The sequence below is a fragment of the Callospermophilus lateralis genome, chromosome 5 (assembly GCF_048772815.1).
Source record: "Callospermophilus lateralis isolate mCalLat2 chromosome 5, mCalLat2.hap1, whole genome shotgun sequence".
NCBI classification, from domain to species: domain Eukaryota; kingdom Metazoa; phylum Chordata; class Mammalia; order Rodentia; family Sciuridae; genus Callospermophilus; species Callospermophilus lateralis.
The window spans coordinates 59,925,186-59,949,651 of NC_135309.1; the positions used below are offsets into that span (position 1 = coordinate 59,925,186).

A 24,466-nucleotide genomic window follows, 5' to 3' on the forward strand; every position below is an offset into this window, starting at 1 on the left:
GGTTTCAGATTGAGCAGGGCAGGTTCCTATGCTGGCACCTAGGAAACAGGGAGCAGGCTGCAAGAGGAAAAGAAGAGTCTAGAAAGCAAGGGTAAGTTTAGTTTTTAAAATTAAGCTGAGTACTGTGGTGTGCGCCTGTAATCCCAGAGACTCAGGAGGCTGAGACAGAAGGATCACAAGCTGAAGATCAGCCTCAGTAACATAGTGAAGCTCTTAGCAACTTTATGAGACACTGTCTTAAAAATAAATTAGTTAATAAAAAGGGTTGAGGATATGGCTCAGTATAAAGTGACCTTGGGCTAAATTTCCAGTACAAACAAAACAAAACAAAATACCAAGTGGGAAACAAAAGATCACAGAATATTTTTAAATACATATTTTATAAAGATAAGTTAGCTATTGTGAATTGTGCTGCTATGAACATTGATATAGCTGCATTACTATAGTATTCTGATTTTAAGTCCTTTGGGTATAGACTGAGGAGTGGGATAGCTGAGTCAAATGGTAGTTCCATTCCAAGTTTTCTGAGGAATTTCCATAGTGCTTTCCAGATTGATTGCAGCAATTTGCAGTCCCACCAGCAATGTAAGAGTGTGCCTTTTTCCCCTGCATCCTCACCAATACTTACTGTTGCTTATATTCTTTATAACTGCCATTCTGACTGGGGTGAGATGAAATCTTAGAGTAGTTTTGATTTGCATTTCTCTAATTGCTAGAGATGTTGAACATTTTTTCATATATTTGTTGATTGATTGTATATCTCCTCTGAGAAATGTTTGTTCAGTTCCTTAGCACATTTATTGACTGGGTTATTTGTTTTTTTGGTGTTAACTTTTATGGGTTCTTTATATATCCTAGGGAGATTAGCTCTCTATTTGATGTGCTGTCATGTATGACAAATTAGAACAAATAAATTAATTAATTTTTAAAAAATTACACTTGTAAATTTAACATTGCTTTTATATCTGAAATAAAGTTATGTGTTATTTTAAAAAGGGAAAAAAAGATGTTAGTTGTTTTTCAAAAACAAATTAAGCCAGGCAATGTGGTGCACAACTGTAATTCCAGTGACTAGGGAAGCTGAGAAAGGAGGACTGTAAGTTCAAAGCCAGCCTCAGCAAAAGCGAGATGCTAAGCAACTCAGTGAGATCCTATCTCTAAATAAATTACAAAATAGGGCTGGGGATGTGGCACAGTGGCTGAGAGCACCTGAATTCAACCCCTGGTGCCCCCCCCCAAAAAAATTAAAATGGACTCTAGTAAACCACCCCCTTGAAGATAGCGAGGCATGTGAGGGAATGGGCAGGTTTTGAAATTGTCATACTATAACTCAGATGTGCAAAAAGGGTAACTCCTTAATATCTCTTCTAGTAGGATAACCATAAGACTGATTGTCAAATTGAAATACTTTAAGAATAAAAGTTGGATAGTTTTTAAAATTATTTATTTATTCTAATTTTTTGTATATGATGGCAGAATGCAATTCATTTATATTACACATATAAAGCACAATTTTTCAAGTCACTGATTGTACACAAAGTATTTTCACACCATTAATGTCTTCATACATGTACTTAGGGTAATGATGTCTAACTCATTCCACTATCATTCCAACCCTCTTTCCCCCTACCTTCCCCTCCCTCCTCTTTACCCTATCTAAAGTTACTCAATTCCTCCCATGCTCCCCCCACCATCACCATTATGAGACACTATATATATATATCAGACTTTGTTTTTTGGGGATTGGCTTGCTTCACTTAGCATTATATCTTCCAACTCCATCCATTTACCTGCAAATACCATGATTTTATTCTCTGGTAATGCTGAGTAATCTTCCATTGTGTATGTATACCAAAGTTTCCCTATCCATTCATCTACTGGAGGGCATCTGGGTTGGTTCCACAATTTAGCTATTGTGAATTGTGCTGCTATAAACATTGATATGGCTGTGTTCCTATAGTATGCTGTTTTTAAGTCCTTTGGGTATAAACTGAGAAGTGGGAGAGCTTGGTCATATGGTGGTTCAATTCCAAGTTTTCCAAGGAATTTCCATACTGCTTCCCAGATTGGCTGCACCAATTTGCAGTTCTACCAGCAATGTATGAGTATGCCTTTCCCCTACATCCTCACCAAAGTTTATTGTTGCTTATATTCTTAATAACTGCCATATGACTGGAGTGAGATGAAATCTTAGAGAAGTTTTGATTTGCATTTCTCTAATTGCTAGAGATGTTGAACATTTTTTCATGTTTGTTGATTGATTGTATATCCTCTTCTGAGAAGTGTCTGTTCAGTTCCTTGGCACATTTATTGATTGGGTTATCTGTTTTTTTTTTGTTTTTTTTTTTTTTTTGGTGTGAAAGTTTTTGAGTGCTTTATATATTCTAGAGACTAGTGCTCTATCTGATGTGCAATGGTAAAGATTTGCTCTTATTATGTAGGCTCTCTGTTCCCTCACTTATTGTTTCTTTTTCTGAGAAAAAGCTTTTTAGTTTGAATCCATCTCATTTATTGATTCTTGGTTTTAATTCTTGCACTATAGGAGTCTTATTAAGAAAGTGGGGGCCTAATCTGACGTGATAGAGATTTGAGCCTACTTTTTCTTCCATTAGGTGCTAGATCTCTGGTTTAATTCCTAAGTCTTGATCCACTTTGAGTTGAATTTTGTACATGGTGAGAGATAAGGGTTTAATTCCACTTTGTTACATGTAGATTTCCAGTTTTCCCAGCACCATTTGTTAAAGAGGCTATCTTTTCTCCAATGTATGTTTTTGGAAACTTTGTCTAATATAAAAAAAAAAACTGTAGTTATGTGGGTTAGTCTCTGTGTCCTCTATTCTGTATAATCGGTCTACCAGTCTGTTTTAGGTTTTTTTGTTTGTTTGTTTGTTTGTTTTGTTTGTATTAGTGCTGGGGATTGAACCCAACCAGTCTGTTTTAGTGCCAACATCATGCTGTTTTTGTTACTATTGCTCTGTAGTATAGTTTAAGGTCTGGTATAGTAATACCACCAGCTTCACTTAAATCCTTAGCTAAAGCTAAGGATTGCTTTAGCTATTCTGGGTGTCTTATTTTTCCAGATGAATTTCATGATTGCTTTTTCTATTTCTATGAGGAATGTTATTGGAATTTTGATTGGGATTGCATTGAATCTGTATAGTGCTTTTGGTAATATGGTCATTTTGACAATATTAATTCTGCCTATTCAAGAACAAAGTGGATCTTTCCATCTTCTAAGGTGTTCTTTAATTTCTTTCTTTAATGTGTTGTAGTTTTTGTTGTAGAGGTCTTTCACCTCTTTCATTAAGTTGATTCCCCAGTATTTTTTTTTTTTTGGTGTGGCTATTGTAAATGGGATGGTTTTCCTAGTTTCTCTTTCAGCAGATTTGTCAATGATGTACAGAAATGCCTGTGATTTATGAGTGTTTATTTTACATCCTGCTACTTTGTTGGATTCATTTATTAGTTCTAGGAGATTTCTGGTGGAATGTTTGGGTCTTCTAGGTTAGAATCATATCATCTGCAAATAGTGATAATTTGAGTTCTTCTTTTCCTATACATATCCCTTTAATTTCTTTCATCTGACTAATTGCTCTGGCCAGTGTTTCAAGAACTATGTTGAATAGAAGTGGTGAAAGAAGTATCCCTGTCTTTTTCCAGTTTTTAGAGGGAATGCTTTCAATTTTTCTCCATTTATAATGATGTTGGCCTGGGGCTTAGCATAGATAGCCTTTACAATGCTGAGGTATATTCCTGTTATCCCCAGGTTTTCTAACATTTTTAACATAAGGGATGCTGTATTTAATCAAATGCTTTCTTAGCATCTATTGAAATGATCATATGACTTTTATCTTTGAGTCTACTGATGTGATGAGTTACATTTATTGATTTCTATATGTTGAACCAACCTTGGATCCCCAGGATAAACCCTACTTGATCATGGTGCACTATCTTTTTGATATTGGGATAGAGGAGGGTTCAGAGATTCAAACCAAAGGAAAGGAATGCACAATCTCTTCAATGAAATAATATCAGAAAATTTCCCAAGCATGAAGAATAAATTGGAAAATCAAATACAAGAGTCCTGTAAGACACCAAATGTACAAAATTACAACAGATCTACACCAAGGCACATTATATAGCATATAGAATGACTAGCATATAGAATAAGGATAGAATCTTAAAGGCTGCAAGAGAGAGAAATTAGATCACATTGAGGGGGAGGCCAATTCAAATAAGCAGATTTTTCACCCCAGACCCTCAAAGCCAGGAGATCCTGGAACAACATGTACCATTCTCTAAAAGATAATGGATGCCAACCAAGAATCTTTTATTCAGGAAAATTAATTAATTCAAATTTGATGATGAAATAAAAACCTCCCATGATAAGCAAAAGCTAAAAGAATTTACAGCAAGAAAACCTGCACTACAGAACATTCTTGGCAAAATATTCCACGAGGAGAAAATGAAAAACAACAATGAAAATATGCAAAGGGAAGAACTACAATAAAGGAAAAGACACCCAAAGAAGAAGCCAAGACAAGCTAAATACCTAAAATAAATAAAAATGACCGGTAATATAAATCATGTCTCAATATTAACCCTAAATGTTAATGGCCTAAACTCACCAATCAAAAGACATAGGCTGGTGGATTGGATTTAAAAAAAAAAAAGACCCAAGGGCTGGGGATGTGGCTCAAGCCGTAGCGCGCTCACCTGGCATGCGTCCGGCCCGGGTTCAATCCTCAGCACCACATACAAAACAAAGATGTTGTGTCCGCCGATAACTAAAAAAAAAAAAAAATATTAAAAATTCTCTCTCTCTCTCTCTCTTTAAAAAAAAAAGACCCAATAATATTCTGCTTTCAAGACTCATCTCATAGGAAAAGATGTCCACAGGCTAAAGGTGAAAGGTTGGGATAAAATATACCATTCACATGGTCTACATAAGCAAGCAGGGGTTTTCATCCTCATATCAAGTGAAGTAGACTTCAAGCCAAAGTTAATCAAAAGGGATAAAGATGGACATTTCATACTGCTTAAGGGAATCATACATCAACAAGACATTACATTTATAAATATATATGCTCCAAACAATGAAGCATCTATGTTCATCAGTCAAACTCTTTTCAAGTTCAATGTCAAATAGACCACAACACAATAATTCTGGGTGACTTTAACACACCTCTTTCACCACTGGATAGATCTTCCAAACAAAAGCTCAACAATGAAACTATAGGACTCAATAATACAATCAATAACTTAGACTTAACTGATATATATAGAGTATATTATCCATCAATGATCGAATACACTTTCTTCTCAGCAGCACATTGATCCTGCTCTAAAATAGATCATATATTATGCCACAAAGCAAATCATAGTAAATACAAAAAAGTAGAGATACTAACCTGCATTCTATCAGACCACAATGGAATGAAATTAGAAATCAAAGATAAATAAGAAACAAAAGCTACTCCAACACCTGGAGACTAAATAATATGCTACTGAATTAGCAAGGAGGAGATTAAAAAATTCTCAGAGGTCAATGAGAATACCAATACAACATATCAAAATCTCTGGGACAATATGAAGGCAGTTCCAAGAGGAAAGTTCATTGCATGGAGTTCATTCCTTCAAAGAAGAAAAAGTCAACAAATAAATGACCTAATGTTACATCTCAAAGTCCTAGAAAAAGAAGAACAAATCAACCCCAAAAGCAGGAAGAGACAGGAAATAATAAAAATCATAGCTGAAATCAATGAAATTGAAACAAAAGAAACAATTGAAAAAATTGAGAAAACAAAAAGTTGGTTCTTTGAAAAAATAAATAAAATTGATAAACCATTAGCCATGCTAACGAAGAGAAAGAAAGAGAAAACTCAAATTACTAACATTTGTGGTGAAAAAGAAAATATTATGACGGACACTATAGAAATACAGAAGATAATTATAAGTTATTTTGGAAATTTGTACACCTATAAAATAGAAAATATCGAAAACATCGACAAATTTCTAGAGGCATATGATATGCCCAAACTAAATCAGGATGATATAAACAATTTAAACAGATCAATTTCAAGCAAGGCAATAGAAGCCTACCAACCAAGAAAAGCCTAGGACCACATGGATACACAACTCAATTCTACAAGACCTTTAAAGAAGAATTAATATCAATACTTCTCAAACTATTTCATGAAATAGAAAAAGAGGGAACACTTTCAAACACATTCTTTGAGACCAATATTACCCTGACTCCAAAATCAGACAAAGACACATCAAAGAAAGAAAACTTCAGACCAATATATCTAATGAATATAGAAGCAAAAATTTCAATAAAATTCTGGCAAAGGTTACCAGTAGTTTTAATAATTACTCTTGGATGACTATCAAGTGGAAGTGTCCTAGATAAACTGAGAAGTATAGTCACCCCTTACATAACTAAATTTTCTTTGGATGAAAACAAACAAGAAAACAATTTGGAAATTATACCTCAGGCTCAATTAATTAAGTCTTGTTGGTTTAAAAGTAATTGTCAGATGAATATTTAAGCAATTATAAGCTCTAAGAATAAGAGCTAACACTGAGAGCTAGGCCACTGTTCTAAATATTTCACACACATTAAGTAATTTAATCTTCAATTAAGAAATTATGAAGTAGGTATTAATAGGAATATTTGTCCCACTTTATAGTGAAGGAATATAGAACATGTTAAAGTGACACTCTCAAAGTTAGTTGTTGATTATGCTGGTGCTAGAGTGAGAACTCTGATCTAGGTTTTTGTTACCATAGTTAATGTCCCAATATATATTGCCTTTTACACTCTTAAGTCCTGGCTTGCTTGCCTCTTACATTTGAATTTCAGATGAATGATGGATAACTTTTTTAGTACAAGTGAATCCCATGTAATGTTTGAGACAACCTTTGCCATATCCTCTTAGCATGGCATGATCGGAGTCCCCTGATGTCTACGTGTGGGCCAGTACCCCAGAGCACCTGCTGAAGTGCTCTATGGGTTGCAAAACTGAGGGCTGTGCTCTCAGCAGGGCTCATCATCTTAAACCAGAATCAGTTCTGACTGTACTGCTGGTTATGCAGCAGATGCTGAGTCTCAGCCTCATCCTTTGCCCACCTGGAAATACATATTTGAATATTCATATGAGCATTACAAACATCAAGAACTGCCTTAAGAATATTTAAGAAAAAAACATTGGGCTGGGGATGTGGCTCAAGCGGTAGCGCGCTCGCCCGGCATGCGTGCGGCCGGGGTTCGATCCTCAGCACCACATACAAACAAAGATGTTGTGTCCGCCGAAAACTAAAAAATAAATATTAAAAAAAAAAATTCTCTCTCTTCCCCCCCTCTCTCTTAAAAAAAAAAAGAATAAAACATTAACTGAATTGACCTAGAAAAAAACCCTTAATTCAAATGAAAAAAAAAAAAAGTTTTGTTTGCCTATATTTTTGAGCAAGAAAGGCAAAATTCTACTGTCATGTTGTTTCATCACAAGTCATAAATGATTTCTAGTTTGTATTAGAATTCCTATAAAGAAAATCTTGGCAAGTTTTTAGCAACACTTAAAATGCTGAGCAGTCTTTGTTCTTCCATTAAGTTATAATTGTCCTCATTGGCTGACATCTAAGGACATACCTTACAACTTGAAAAGCAGGAAAGCAGTTGGAGTACCATCTATAAATTCTGGGTTCCAACTCCAGCTCTGCATGTAATTATCAGAGCCTTAGTTTCCATATTTCTAATACTGGACACCCAGCTGAAAGCACTTTTTAAACTACTTAGCATTCAACATGTGAAAAACTGTATCTTCTTATAGTTCTCAGATTTTCTTCAGGAATCTTTCAGTTGCACAAAGTTCTTTTGAAATTCAAATGAAAAGTGGTAAGTAAAAACATAGAATAACTATAAATGTAATTCAAGTTTAACCATTCCAAAGGCCGTCTTATAATCTTAACGTTAGTTGACTTCTGTCTCTATCCATTTAGTGGACTGAATAGTGACCTCCAAAAGATATAGTCAATTGGAACTTCTGAACATGAATTTATTTAGAAATAATCTTTGTAAGACTCTCAAGTATCTTGAAATGAGATCATTCTGGATCTAGATTGGGCCCTAAGTGCAATGATGAATATATCTGTAAGGGAAGGGCAGAGGGAGACTCAAGACACAGGGGCATGGGGAGAAGGCCAAGTGAAGACAGAGGAAGAGACTGGAGTTATTTTGGCACCAGCTAAGAAACATTGAGAGTGACCAGGAGCTAGAAGAAACACAAAAGTATTTTCCCCTGGAGCTTCGGGAGAGGTCTTGCTGATTTAGATATCTGGCCTCCAGAACTGGGAAAGAATACATTTCTATTCTTATAACCGATTAGCTGTAATAATTTTTTGTGGTGGTCCAAGGAAACCAATAAAATCCACATCTAATCCACCAATAAATCATGACAATTCAATCTTCAAATATTCCTGGACCATACACTCCCTCTTCTCCATTAATTACTCTAAGCCACCATGGTCTCATTACTGGAGACCTTCCTTAGTCCCTGAAAAACCCAAGTCACAGCAATTGGAGTGTGATTAAAAACTGAAATCAAATCTTGTTGGTTCTCATCTGAAAACACTCCATGTACTTCCCATTTCTTCCAGAATCTATCCCAAATGGCTTTATTGTGTCTAGAAGATTGGATATGTTTTCACCCCTGCTCTCTCTGTCCTCTTATCACTCCACTTCCTGCACTTTCTTGCTGTTTATCACTAGTGCGGAGCACACTCAACCTCAAGTATTTGCATGATCTCCCTTCTGCCAAATAACCACAGCCTATTTCGTGGCAGGTCCCTGCTCAAAACTCTCTTCTTGAGACAAGTCTTGCCTGTTTGTCCTGTCCTAAATGGCTTACTCCAATTACTATAGCCAACACTCTATTGTCTTTTCTTGTTTATGTTCCTGTTTATAGTCTCTCTCTCTTACTAGGACAGCTACCTAAGTGTCAAGACTTGCCCATCTTGCTCATTGCAGTGTTTCCAGTACCAATGCTCTGCAATTGCAGCCACTAATAAATATTTGTTGAATGAAGGAAGGAACCAACGTACCTTGTTATAAAGGGTGTGGGCCAAAGAGGAGGGAGATGGTATCTACTTTCAGCACTACTCCAAACAGCACTTTCTAGAAAGTAATCTAGAAGGCCACCTACACACATTCTCAGTGAACAGGATAAGAGGCACCACCAAAGGGACCAACCCATTGTAGTTACAAAGCCAGATATAGAGTGAGAACATTGTTAAGTAGTATTAGTTTTCAGTGGGGTATTTTATAATATTTACGGCTGTCATGTCCAGGAGATATCTGAGAATTGATTCCTGAAGAAAATTTGAGGACTATAAGAAGATACAGTTTTTCACATGTTGAATGCTAAGTAGTTTAAAAAGTGCTTTCAGCTAGGTGTGGTGGTGCATGCTTATTATTACCAAAACTTGGGAGGGTGAGGCAGAAGGATTGAAAGTTCAAGGACAGCCTCAGCAACTTAGTGAGGCCCTACAATTTCATGAGATCCTGTCTCAAAATTGAATAAATAAATAAATAAATGACTAAAAAGGCCCTGGGGATGTGGCTCAGTGATTAAGCATCCCTGGGTTTAATCCCCATTACTAAAAAAAAAAAAAAGAAAAGGAAAAAAAAGAAAAGAAAATTATTTGATTTTGTTACTTGCCTGAGTTAGTGATGGCAGATAATATTACTCCCATTTTACAGATGAAAATAAGGAGACCAAATGACCTGTATGAGTATTCACAACTATACAATTGGCCTATGGGCAGTCCCAAATCAGGACTTCTGGTTTCAAATTCTTATTTCCTTACATTCACTGATTTACTTAAAGTTTATCATTGAACAACTGTTTCAGGAACTCCTTTAGGTGCAGCATATAAAGATAAAAATGTCAAGCTGGGCATGGTGGTGCAGGCCTGTAATCCCAGTTGCTGGGGAGGCTAAGGCAGGAGGGTCAGGAGTTCAAATCCAGCTTCATCAATTTAGTGAGACCCTAAGCAACTCAATGTAACCCTATCTCTAAGTAAAATAATGATGATGATGATGATGATGATGATGATAATGGGGATATTGCTCAGTGGTTCAATCCTTGGTACCAAAACCAACCAAACAAACATACAAAAAAAGTCAATAATCTTTGTCTTCTGGTGGTATGAGCAAACAGTAATTGAAGATTACAATACAATTCAAGAAAAAAAAGTGCTATCTTGAGCAAGTAGCCACAATCACGAAATCGAAAAAATTAAATTTGGAATTCGGCAACTAACAGATGTCACTGGAAGGGAGAAACTGAAGTCCCAGGAAATATTTCTAAACTTGAAAACTGTCTTGAATAACCACCATAAAGGCATTGAAATGGCAGTGGAAGAGTGTTATACTAGGATAAAAAAGGCAATTGAATTGAAGAGGGGGGGTGTTCATAATCTCCACCTGCTGGCACAGTTATGAGTCTTTTTAAATGGCTTGACGTCTTGAATTTATGGTTGGGAAGGGAATTGTCTAGTTGAAGCTACAAGAGTATCAGAAATAACAAAGTTTGTTCCAGCAGTTTTTATATATTCTCAAAGTGATCATTTTATAAGATGTGCATTTAACGTAGACTTCCGTTAATTTATAATCAAAATAACTAACTTGTGCAGCTAAGGAAAAACAATTGTCTTCGCTTTTTCAACTGGAAAAAAAAAAGTGCAATATAAGTACTTCGGGGAAAAATCAGTACAGTAAATGTCACCCTTCTCCCCCTCCCCCGGCTCCATTCCCAAGTCCCTTTTTCCCATCGCTGCTACGAATAAGTTCCCTCCATCTGGAGCAAGGTCCTTTCTGAAGGTGGGGACTGGACTTGATGGCGCTGGCTGACTCATCTCCATTCTGTGGGCGATTGTGGCACAGGTCGAGCTACCCATGGTAGCAAGGCTGCTGTTCGCGGTGTGGGGGCTGCGGAGGGGAAATTTATGGGGGACTGTCCTACAGTGGGCAGGAACAGCCAAAACTCAGCGGTCCAGAGGATCTTCGGAAGGAGAGGAAGGGCCGGGGCTCCTGTCAGCCTGGAGCGCGGGGCGGGGCGGGGCGGCCGGCGCGGGGCGGGGCGACGCGCGGCGACGTGGCAGCCGCAGGGGCGCGCGCAGCCGGGAGCCATCTTGGAGGCGGGGACGCGCAGAGGTGAGCTTTGGAGTGCATCTTCCTTGTGTTCTCCAGCCATAGTTCTACACCGTGACCTCCCTATTTCCCACTTTGTGCCTGTCACACACGCGCTCGCTCGGGACCCCAGGTGAGTGTCACCCCTGCAGCTACGCGCGTGCACGAGGACGGTAGTGTGGGATGCTGGCGCCAAAGCCGGACTAGGGTCGCGCCCCGGGGAGGTGGGCGGGCCGCCGGCACCGCGGGATGCGGGGGTCGTTTCCCAGGCCCCCCGGGTAGCTCAGGCCGAGCGCCGCGGTGGGAGCTTGCGGTGTGTAGCCGGCAGGGGCACGCATCACAAGGGGTGAGTCCCCACCGCGGATTGCACGGTGCTTGCGGTTCGGGGGGTGAGGGGTCTCTTCTCAGACTTCGCTTCTGTCCTGGGCCGAGGTTGCAGCCTCTGGACAGCTGACACCACCTTCCAGCGCGCTGGCCACAGGAAGAGACCGGCGGCTGTCGCCTACGGACCTTAGCCCGGCCCTGCCCGGCCTGGGGACGTGGCAGAACCTGGAGGAGGCCGCCGACTCCTGAAATAGGATTTCGGTCTCTGTGGCCCTGGAGAGTTTGAGCATTAACCAACCGGGACTGGCATTGGCAGAAAGCTTATTCCCCCCCCCCCCCCCCCCATGTTCTCTCGTAGGTATCTACCGCTGTTCCAGAGGGCTTTTGCACTCTCCCTTTGTTTGGTCTTGGGACCCTTTTCAGTCAAATTTGTAGAATAGCCAGTTTCCTAGATTGGCAGAATATTTGTCCAGGAGAGTTTTTTTGGTTTTTTTTTTTAATTTTGTTTTGTTCTTTTTTTTTTTTTTTTTGTCAAAAGTAGTTGTTTTGAGAGACAACATGTACATTTCTGCGATCGTGACACATTTTGGCATTCCAGCCCTGTGCAGACACTATTTAAGTCAGTGAACATTTAGGGGAGTTAATTTTAGGAATGAGCTTAGAATGTGGAGAAAACAGTGCTCTAGTGCTCACTGGTAGTAGAGGCAATCATGTGGAACTTAGTACCTCAAAAGTAATAATGTTTTTTAAGACTTTAGAGTTCATCAAAACTCTATTATTCCATTTATTTTCTTACAGGTAGTTATCCACTTAAAAAAAAAAAACACAAAAAACAAACAAGGCCCAAGGAAATTAGAATAGCAGAATTTGGGAAGAGACTGAGGACTCAGTTGTCGAAACCATTCCCATTATATTGTCTTGCATCTCGATGTATTAATACTATTACTTTTTTCCCCTAAAAGCTTTACCAACTGATGTCTCAATGTTATTTTATCATGATAGTTTTTTTAGTAGAAGTTATGGTATTAAAAATTTACACTGGTATTCCCATTAAACCTTTTCTCAACTAGTAAAGCTTTTTAATGCAATGACTTTGTGTTCATTGTACAAGTTCTTTTGCCAATGCATTTGCTAATGTTTGGGATCAGCATTGTGTTAAAATACAACCTCCACTACTCATTTTAAGAATTTACTTATGTTGTAGGAAGAGGAATGACTGATGAAAAAAATGGTGAAGAATTATGGGAAGTGATAAGACCCCTGGAGGGGCATTTCTGTCTCAGGTTACTTACCTCTGGATATAGGTTTGGAATGAAAGAATTTACCTTCCTGTCTTATGTTAGTGCCATAGATCTTTCCTCTCTGTTCACCGCCAAACTTTTTACCAGGATTGAATTTAGGGGCACTCAACCATTGAACCACATCCTCAGTCCTATTTTGTACTTTTTTTAGAGTCAGGGATGAGTTGCTTGTTGTTTAGGCTGGCTTTGAACATGCAATCCTCCTGTCTCAGCCACCTGAGACGCTGGGATTACATGCTTGCGCCCTGCCACAGCCAAACTTTTAGTTAAAGTATTGTTATTTGTCTCACCCCACCCCTCCAATCTTCAGTCCAATTCAAACTAGTTTCTATCTCTACTCTTTCTTTGAAAACAGCTCTCATGAAGTTCATGGCTAATTTGCAAATCATGAACTTTTCAGATAGTGTTCTTTTTGGCTTCTGTGCAGTATTTAATACTGTTATTGTGCCTTGAAACACTCTTTTGTCATTTGGACACCACAGTCTCCTCATATTCTTATTTTTCTGACCATCTCATTTTCTGCATATTGATTTACTACCTAACTAAACAAAATTAAATCTAAAGTCACAGTCTCTTCTTAGATAATCTCATCTCAGAACATGATTTTAGATCAGTACATTGATGACACCCAGACTTGTGTGGTCTCTGCACTCCAGACCAACTCCATGTCCTTGCATGGATGTATCAAGGAGTTTGAACTTAGCATGTCAAAGACAAAATACCTTGTGATCCCAACCCTCTTCCTCCAAAGACAACATCAGCTTTGACTTCTTACGGTGTTCCTCATCCAATTTTGCAAACCATGCCTCTTCCCCATCTACCTTGCCAGTCACTGAGTTTTGCCACCTATACATTTCTTTTTTTTAATATTTATTTTTGAGTTTTAGGTGGACACAATAACTTTATTTTACATTTATGTGGTGCTGAGGATCAAACCCAGTGCCTCGTGTATGCTAGGCGAGCGCTCTACCACTGAGCTACAACCCCAGCCCTACCACCTATACATTTCTTAAATCCATCTAATTTATCGCCATCATCATCCCCTTTGTCTAGGCTAGAGTTTCTCAACCTGCCACTACTAACATTTGGGACCAGATAATTCTTATGGATGGGTTGTATATTGAGGGTTTTTTCACAGTATCTGTAGCCTTTACAAACTAGATACCAGCAGTACCCCTCTGGTGATGATAATCAAAAAATATCTGCAGATGTTGCCAACAAAACCCTACTGGGTAGTGCATAATCACCCCCTCCTTGTTATGAGAATCAGTATTCTGAGTTATTGACACCTCCTAATTGAACTACTTCTGTGTCTCTCTGAGTAGTCTCTGCTTTGTCTATGAGATGGCCTAGTCTGCGTACTTTTCAGTACACAAATAATGAATTTTTAGTAACCGGAATCAGTGTAAATGTCCTTCATCAGGTAGATGGGTACACAATGACACATATGCAGTAGAATACTATTCAGTAATGAAAAGTAGTTCATGTTACATACAACAACTTGGATGAATCTCAGAGGCATTATGCAAGTGAATATAAAAACAGGTGAAATTGAAATAAGGCCTGTAGGTTAGTAAATAGTCTGCACCAATGCCAATTTCCTGGTTTGATAATGTATTTAAGTAATGTGGTTATTTAGTAACTTTTGCTGTTATTGAGAGAAACTGGCTTTGGGATACTGAAAAACTCTACTAGTTTTGCATCTTTCTATGAATTTAAAATTTCAAGGAAGTTAAAAGACAGATATGCTACATCCAGCTTGAATGCTTTATAGTGAGATTCTGTTCTTTAAACAAAATAAAGTTCATCTTCTTAACCTGGCTGATAGGAGCCAACACAGTCTTGACTTCTGCTTCTCTCCAGTCCTTGTTCTTTTTTTTTTTTACCTTTGCCATACAGGTATTCTTCTTCTTCTTCTTTTTTTTTTTTTTTTTTTTTTTAGAGAGAGAGTTTTTTAATATTTATTTTTTAGTTCTTGGCGGACACAACATCTTTGTTTGTATGTGGTGCTGAGGATCGAATCTGGGCCGCACGAATGCCAGGCGAGCGCGCTACCGCTTGAGCCACATCCCCAGCCCACACAGGTATTCGTGAATGTGTCTTGCCCACTTTACCTTACCTCATATTTAGACCTATGTTCACTGTAAACTGGCTTCTCTGTCCCTTCTCTGTCCCTTTCCTTGCCCTTTTTGTAGTTCTGCCCTGTTGTAGTCAGATCTCAGTTCTGTTGACTTCTTTGGGGGACCCTTTTCCTGGCTTCCAAGTCAAAATCATATTTCTGTCAAACAGCTCTTCCTACCCTCATGGTACATAATTCAGACTACATTGGTACATTGGTATTATTGTATTGTATAGGTGTCATTGTATATTGGTGTTATTGTTTGATTGTGTAGAGATACCAATATAGTGCTTGGGAAGCAGTCGACCTTTGTTGAATGTCTGTTACATTAATAAAAACATTAAAAACAAATTAGGCATGTTTAGAGGTTGGTTTATACTTGAGGTGAACTTTAAGATTTGTGAAGGAAGTTTTCCTATGTTTTATAATCTATTATCATCTGTTGGGAGTCTGCTCTCTAGTGGCATTTTTTTGGTAGTTAATATTTCTAAAACCTGAGGCACATCATTTAGCTGTTACTAAGTGTCCTTTACAATGTGAACTAGGGAAATGATAAATGAATGCACTTACCAAGTTGAGCACATTGTTAACATAAAATGTTAAGAGTTGTGGGAAGAGATTAATACTTTATCAAGTCAAGCATATTTAGAAATTTTTGTAATGTTAATTGATGCAGCTTAAATAGACTGCTTTATGAGGGAAGAAGATGGATTTCAAAGTTACATCAAGTATTTTATTTTTATTTTAAATAAAATAGTGACCAGAATCTAGGCATAACTTTAATATATATTCATATGGCAGAAAATAAGACAATGGTGGCAATTTGCTACTTGAAATGTTGGTTATATAGTTAACATAAAATTATTTTCTAACTATAAAGTGTGGAAATATCACAGATTGTTTGCATAGATAATTTCGTAAACCTTGTTCTTAGGAATTTTGATAAGTCCTTCATCTGTAAATAAGTTATATTATAAATAGTAAAGGCAGACATTTGTCTTTTAATGATTACTCTTTCTCTAACTATGTAAGCTTTAAAAGTATAATTTTGGTTACTGTGTAAAATTTATTACATTTTTGCAGCATACCATTGTTGAAGAAAAATGATGGAAGAAAGTGGAATAGAGACAACACCGCCTGGGACTCCTCCACCGAATCCTGCAGGACTGGCTGCTGCCACCATGTCTTCTACCCCTGTTCCTATAGGTACATGTGTTGTCTCATACTTAGCGTGGTTTTTTGTTTGTTTGTTTGTTTGTTTTTTTGGTGCTGAGTATTAAACTCAGGGCCTTGTGCATGTGAGGCACTCTACCAACTGAATTATATCTCCAGCCCTTACCTAGTGTGTTTTGAGTAAAATGAAGATACTGTTATCTTTTCTGAATCAATTAAAAGAATATATTAAACTTTTCTGTAATATTTGTTAGGATGAAAGAAAATAGCCTTTTTTAAATTTAAAGAATGGAAAGAAATAGTCTTACTTTATTGCTATTTTAGAAAATACCAATATTTTACATTAGGTTGACTTTTGTTCTTTTATATTCATATTGACTACAAGTCATCTTTTTTACTATGATAGAAATGTCCTAAAAAGCATGTATTTTCTTTTTCTGGTGTTCAATGACTTTGTGGTAATTTTTTGAGTTTTCTGTGTGTAAGTTTTTATCTACAAACCAGGGGTGAAAAATAATTTTATTTTATTCAAAATATACCAAAAAGGACAGATCTACTTGTTAACAATGCCATAATGCATAATGCTGCTTTTAGTTAGGGGAGTTGACAGTCATTTGTGCTCGATCATATTTGTTGTATATCTTAAATTACACATTTTAATTCTTGGGATATGATCTGTTAAATTAAAAAATTTTGCAAGACACTAATGAGAGTTTGATGACTAAATAAAAAGTATTTTCAGTTTTATGATTTTTATCCTCTCCACTTTTTTTTCAGCTGCATCCAGTTCTTTTTCTTCTCCTAATGTGTCTATGGTAGACTCCTTGCCACCACAAGTCTATCCTACTCCTCCACCAGCCCATCCTCCAGTGCAGTCTGCAGCACCACTACCTTTTGTGCCTCCTGTACCAGCTCCTTCGGTTCCACCACTTGGTACTTCTGGGCCACCTGCTGTTTCTCCATCAACTGCTGCTGCCTTCACCAGTCCTCCTTTATCCCACTTTCCACCTTCAACTTCTGCCCCGAGTGCTCTCTTACCTGCACCCGCTTCTGGTCCTCCTATATCAGGATTTTCTGTTGGTACAACTTATGATATTACAAGGGGACATGCAGGAAGAGCTCCCCAGACACCTCTGATGCCCTCATTTTCTGCACCTCCAGTAACAGGTAGTTTTCTGTTATTAATGCTTTGAAATATATGGCTATAGTAAATGGTTTATTCTTTTTAAATTTCCAGCCTTATTAAAATACAGTTCATATAATCACTAATTTTTGTTTATTTACAAAATTTTTCATACATTGCCATTATCCATTTCATAATCTTTTATCACCAGAAAAAGAAACTTCATATCTGTTACCAGTGATTTTTTTTTTAATGGGTTTGTGTATTCTGGGCATTTCATATAAATGGAGTCGTGTAATAACTGATTTTTCTGACTAGCATCAGTTTAGCTGAAAATAGTTTCAAGATTCGTGCATTTTATAGCATATGTCTGTACTTCATTCCTCTCATGGCTGAATAATAGATCTAGTGTATTTTGGTATGCAGTTCATCAGTTGATGTTAGGTTGCTTCCATGTTTTGGCTATTTAGATAATGCTGCTATGAAGTTTTTGTTCAAGTTTTTGTGGGGACATGATCCTTGTCATATTCTGCCTGTTGTTTCTCATTTTAGGGAAAATAAACAACATTGCTGTGATTTTTTTTGTTATCCAACTTTGCTTATCTGCCTTTACAAACACAATTTATTACAGAGTACAGGTATTATACCCTTGTCTGTTTATGTGAATTTTATTTTTGTGTTAAATTGAAGTATATGTACTGATTGTTATGTTTTTTAATGATGGGCTTGTTGCCCAATTAGTTTTGTGGATTAAGGAGATTAGAACTACAGCTATCTGTATCCAAGTGCTAAATGGGACAAGCATGCAAAACTTTTTTATATATATATGTATGCACGTGCGTGTGTATTTATCCTTTTTTAGGACACTTGGTGTAAGCCTATGTAAAGGGAAAGAAATTTTTTGCAATTGTATAACTTAATCTTGAAATGTTTAACTGTATGGTTACATTATTAAAATTGTTTTAAGCTATTTATTGCTTTGTCTTGTTGCAGGAACAAAGTTTGTGGAATAAATTAACATATTAAAATTTTTTCCATTGAATAGGTATTTTGCCAACTCCTATTACTCAGCAAGCTAGTCTAACATCTGTGGCACCAGGAACTGAAACCACATCAGCCATCACTTTCCCAGAGGAACAAGAAGATCCTAGAATTAATAGAGGTCAGGATGAAGCATCTGCTGGTGGAATCTGGGGTTTTATTAAGGTAAGGAATATTTACTTTAAAATTATATTTAATTTTCTAATTATAAAACTGATAGGTGTTCATTAGAGAAATTTTTGAAGTACAGAATTCATAAGGAAAGAATAAAAGTCCTTTTTCTTATCAGTTTTCTGTGGTTACTGTAATCTGTTGTTTGTGCATATTTATGGATATTTGTCTATTCTGTTAATAAAAATCAAATAGATAGTGATGTGGGTATTATTTTGTGTTTTTTTGTTTGTCTTTACCTAGTAGTTATCATGAACATTTTCCCATCCATAAAATATTCTTCAGAAGTGCATTTTTAATGGCTATTTTATATGCTTTCTATTGCATTTACTTCCCATTTGTTATTTTACAGATCTAATACTGACATTCTCTAATTGTAATTTTTGAAAATTAGTGGGTTAATTTTAATTCAGAAATAAATTATACAGACTTATCATATACAGTATGATGGTTTAAAATATGTAGGCATTGTAGAATAACAAAATTGAATCAATTAACATGCGTTACTTCACATGTAATTTTATTGTGAGAAAACTTGAAATCTATTCTCAGTGATTTTTCAAGAATCAACCCATTGTTGTTAAGTGTAAGTCACCATATTGTAGAGTTTCTTCTAATTGTAATTCTTATCGATAAAACTATGATGAGCATTCTTGTATGTAAATCTTTATGGTTATCTCTGTTTCAATTTCTGGTCAATGTTCAAGTAGACATTTTAAAAATCATGTATTATGCCAACATACATTGTTCAGCATTTTTCATTTGGCAGCACTAGTTATTAATTTGAAATAGAGTATTTTATGATTTAATAGGCAAAAAATTTCAAAACCTCATTTTAATTTGTATTTCTTTGCTAGGTACTGAATTTGAACAAATTTTCTTGAGATTTTTTGCCACTTTTTTTTTTTTTTGGCGAATTCTGTGTTTAATTTTTTTATTTTTAATTTGTGATAACTTTCTTTTCTCTTGATGAATTTGTAAGAATTCCTAAGGTTTGTTGTTGTTGTTGTTGTTTTGTTTTTGGTACTGGGGATCCAACCCAGGACTTCATACATGCCAGGCAAGCACTCTACCACTGAGCTACTTCCCTAGCCCATATCATATGTTTCAGTTTTCTTTATTTTAATTTTATTATCATTTTTGACACAAGGTTCTTAAAATTTTAGGAGTCATTTCTGTAAATCTCTTTTCAATTTTATGTTTTTTTTGCTACAAAGAAAAAAAGACCTTTTCTTAGCCATAATATTTGATGAATGTTTTTCTTTGATATCTTCTAAGGTTTTTATCCTTTCATTTTTTACATCTATTTAATATAGCCGAGAGACTTTACTATATGAGGTAGAGCTCAAACAATTATTTTTCAGCTACTTAATGGACTGTTTGAACCTCATGTCCCCAATGACTTGATATGTCACCTTTATTTTCATTACTAAATTATATGTTAATGTCAGCTTCTAAACTCTATTCTACTCCCTCTGCCTTTCTTTTCAGTATTAGCATACTGTTTATTTTATTTTGTATATGAATATTAATAGTAGCCATCTTAAACATCTACTGCATTTATCTGTTGTATATTGTTTTAACAAAATACCTAATGCTGTGTACTTTACAAGGAAAATAGATTTAGGTAGCTTGCAGTTTTGGAAGCTGAAAGTCCAAGATCCAGTGGTTCCATCTGTTTGGTCTCTGGTGAAGGCCTTCCTGGCTGCATCATAATGTGGCAGAGAAGTACACGTAGAAGGGGCTGAGCCTGTGGGATGGCCTTGCTTTATAACGACTTGTTCTTACAAGAACTAACTCACTTCATGAAACCAGTATTAATCTCTTCTAAGGGCAGTGCTGCTCTGACCTAATCACCCTGTACTAGGCCTCACTTCTAGAAGTTTTACAACCTCAGCTCCACTGCATTGGGAACCAAGTTTCTAGCACATGAGCCTTTGGAAGACAAAACACATCCAAATCATAGCATCTACCAACTGCTGAATGGATTGAAAAATTGTATATCCATACAATGGAATACTCCTCAGCAATTGGATTCTTCCAATAACAGATGAATTTCCAAAGCATTATATTAAGTGAAAATTAAGCCATATTTTATTTCATATATGACACCCTAAATAAGGCAAAACAACAGAAAGAAATTAATACAGTGTTTGACAAAGGATAGGGTAGGGACAGGGGTCCCAAGAAGATGTTATATGGGAAAAGATTTAATTTAACTCTAGGCTCATTTATTATACTAGTATATATTGAAAGCCTGCTTTGTGCTGAGATGGGCATGGGGGGCATTCGGTGATGCATACGATAGAGAGGACAGTTAAAGTCTCTCCTTTCAAAAATATGTCAGTATTCAGTTGCATAAGCTTGCTGATTTGTCTTCAAATGTTGTGTCTTATCTGTGCTTATTGAGACAAAACATTCATTGTTGGTCTTTCCCACTTATTTTTATCAATGAATTTTGGAATCATTCTGCCAAATTACTCCCAATGTTCCAAAGGTTTTTTTTTTTTTTTAACATATGTTAAATATTTTTTACATTGGTAAGTGATTCAGTGAAATTTTACATTATTTAAGCTTCATGTTTTATGACTGGCGTTGTTCTGAGCTTCCTTTTTAAAAAAAAAAATTTGTAATTTAAAAGTTTTCTTTGTGGGCTGGGGCGGTAGCTCAGTGGCAGAGCACTTGACTAGTGTATGTATGAGGCACTGGGTTCAATCCTCAGCACCACATAAAAAATAAACAAATAAAAGGCATTCTGTTCATCTACAACTACAAAACAATTTTTTAAAACTTTTCTTTGCATAGAGACTATAACTGTTTCATCCCTTGCCAAGAAAGTGTCTTTTTCCACTCGTCATACCCAGCTTAGCTCTCCAGGGCTTGAAATAGTAATAGCTCATGGTTCCTAGCATGCAGTTGGTAGGTAGTCTTGAATTTCAGGCTCAGGAACTCATCTTGTTCTGAGTTGCCTTAGTTTAATGGTAAGTTAGGAGAGGGGGCATCTGACTTATTACTCAGATGCCCTCTCAGGAGGCACTGCTTCCTCAGGTGCTTTCACTCTGGGAGAAGCAAAAGGAAAGAATGGGCCCTGAGATGTGCTTCCTCAGCCTAACAGTGTGGTTCTAAGACTCCAGAGAAAGAGGTCTGGCTGAGAAGAGAATGGGAATGAACAAAATGAGAAACTGGAAGTAGGAAGAAAGGAAACTTTAAAAGAATATAGCTAAATGTTATATGTTAAAGTAATAGGGAACCATTCAGGGGGATGCAAATGAAAAGTTTTTTGTTTTTTTTTTTTTTAACTATTTTTGTCTATTAGGGAACAGAGTATGGATATGTATAGACATCAGATTCCAGTCTGTATTTGAGAACCTGAGGGATATTTCATCTAATATTTTAGGTAAATAAGTAGAGATGAAGTATAAAAATATATTTATAAATAAAATGTACATAGAATATCATACATTCCAGGCCAGGGATATTCAAAATGTGGTCTGAAGATTGCTGCTAGTTTACACACTGCTATGGATCTGTGATGCCAGTGGGAAGAGAACTTGAGAGGACCATTTAGAAATATTAATAATAACAATTTACATTGCTCCAACCTCATTTTTCTATATATAAATATTTTAAAAAGTTCTGGTCTGGGATGCATTGTAAACTTAAAAATTTTCCTCACAGTCAAAAAGTTCATGATATTCTTTGTTTTGAATGAGTATCTATGAATTTATGTACTAATTTGTTTCATACAGGGTGTGGCTGGAAATCCTATGGTGAAGTCTGTGCTTGATAAGACAAAACATTCAGTAGAAAGCATGATTACAACGTTGGACCCTGGCATGGCTCCATATATTAGTATGTATATAAGTTAAACGTATCTGCCATGTTTTAAAGTGTTCATAAATGTCAGCCACTAATTGTAATTCTCAGTTCATTTCCATTGGTCAAGTAATCAGTGGAAATTCCTCCTATATTCTTGTATTAAGCTGTCCATCTTAGCTTTGGTGTTATTAATTCACCCTTTACTTAATCACCATTAAATAAGTTTTGAAAACTCCACAGAATAGACTGTAAAAACAATATGAATTTTTAGTGTCATTACTTATTTTCTTAAAAATATAAATTAGTACTGCTTTGAATTAATTTGCTTTATTTTATTCACTGTTGACATCTGAAGTGATGCTTTTGTTCAGACTTGGTTTGGGATTTTTCCAGTTTTAGATAATGTATGTATGCTTAAGTCAAGAATAATATTTTTAAGGATGCTAATCTAGTTATTAATAATAAATGTTTACTAGGTTTGTTGGGAGAACTATTTTAAATGCCTTTAAGCTCCTATCACCAAGACTCCTTCAGACAGTTGGCATAGAGGTACTCTCAGTTATTTAGCTTTTGTATACATATTCAGTATGTAAAGTAATATCTCTTATCTAGGTCAGTAACCAATTATTAGTAATCCTATAGAAGATCTTTTGCAAACCAGAGCTTTATTACAGGTACTCAAACAGAAATTTGTTTATATTTTTTATTATTTTTAATAGTTATATGTGACAGTAGAATCTATTTTTGATATAATTATACAATCACAGAATATGTCTTATTCTAATTAGGGCTCCAATCTTGTTGATGTACATCATGGTAAGATTCACTATGTGTATTCATATAGGTATATAGGAAAATTATTTTTAGTGTTAGTATAAAATCAAGAGCATTCACTGGTCTTAACTCTGTTGTTAGTTCACCATCTAGTACATGTCAGTGGACTAGACCTAGCAATGATTAAGTACCATTTATTGAATACTTATTCTGCCAGGTACTAATTCTCATAAGAGTTCTGGAAGAGTTTTCTCAAGTTTTAGGTCAGGAAATTGAATTCAAAGATGTGAATTGAATTAGTAATTAGTTAGTAATTATTTTGGGTCACATACACATAGCTTGGTGAAGCTAGATTGAATCCAAGTTTAATCTTTTACGTTTTAGCCACTTTGCTTCCCTTGAAGTAGGAAATTCAATCAAAAATTAGACCAAGAAAAATGAGAAATTATACCCCATCTGATTCAAATGTATGATATGTCAAGATCATTGTATTGTCATGTGTAACTAATTAAAACAAATTAAAAAAAAATTAAGGAATGGCATATATAAGAAAAATAAATAAATAAAAAATAAAATAGTGCTGAGATATATCAAGTGAAAATACAAAGGCATCTCATAAGAACTCCTAGAAGCCAAGAAACCATGACAACATAGCTAATTTTGTATGTCCCTTTCTAAAATAAGCTGACTCATTGTGGAATGAAAAAAGTAGTCTTGTGATAATTCTCTGAATTAAATTATATCAAATAAAAAGTGCCTATAAAACTTAAAAAAAATTAGACCAATTCAGTTGTTCTTTATGTTTCTAACAGTCCAAGAATTGAGAAGTTTGACTCTTTATATATTTGGTTTTGTATATTCGTAATAACCGGTTTGACATACTTAATGCATTATATATATTCTTTTCTTCAGAAGTATGTATTTTGAATGAAGGAAAGAAATGTATATTTTTGGAGCTTTTGCTATTTTAATGGATGTACTCTATGTTAGACTGTGAAAGCAATTATTTAAGCCTTACAGCAGGTGGTGGCAGGTAGTTTTCTACAAAGAAACAAGCTCAGTGACTTCCCCAAAGTAACAAAGCTGATAAATGATAAAGCCAGGACTCCAACCCAAGATAATTTCTCAAACCAGTAGTCTGCACAACATCAAGAAAAAGGCATAAAATCAAAGGCGGGGGTGGTGAAGAAAGATATAGAAATGAAATTTCTGTTACTATGACAACATATAATTAGTTACCTTTGATATGTGATACAGCAGTGTGTAAAAGCTGACACTTTACTGACAGCAAAAGCAATACCATTCTGATCTAACAAAACTCAATAAAACTTATGGCATTTTTACACAAATATGTTAGAAATCACTTGATATAAAATTTCAAATATATCAAAGAAATCACAAGAACTGTGAGAAACAGATTTTAATTGCCT

The 24,466-nt window shown here is 36.0% G+C and overlaps 1 protein-coding gene across 1 annotated transcript in view; it reads left to right on the forward strand.

Moving 5' to 3' along the window:
- The first annotated feature begins 11,179 nt into the window (after window positions 1-11,179).
- Prrc1 (proline rich coiled-coil 1) overlaps window positions 11,180-24,466 on the forward strand; it is a 35,183-nt gene continuing 21,896 nt past the window's right edge. The window contains exons 1-5 of the mRNA XM_076855909.1: window positions 11,180-11,324; window positions 16,019-16,141; window positions 16,886-17,275; window positions 18,277-18,437; window positions 22,193-22,295. Coding sequence (XP_076712024.1) covers window positions 16,039-16,141; window positions 16,886-17,275; window positions 18,277-18,437; window positions 22,193-22,295 — 757 coding nt within the window. The 5' untranslated portion in view covers window positions 11,180-11,324; window positions 16,019-16,038. The remainder of the gene's footprint in view (window positions 11,325-16,018; window positions 16,142-16,885; window positions 17,276-18,276; window positions 18,438-22,192; window positions 22,296-24,466) is intronic.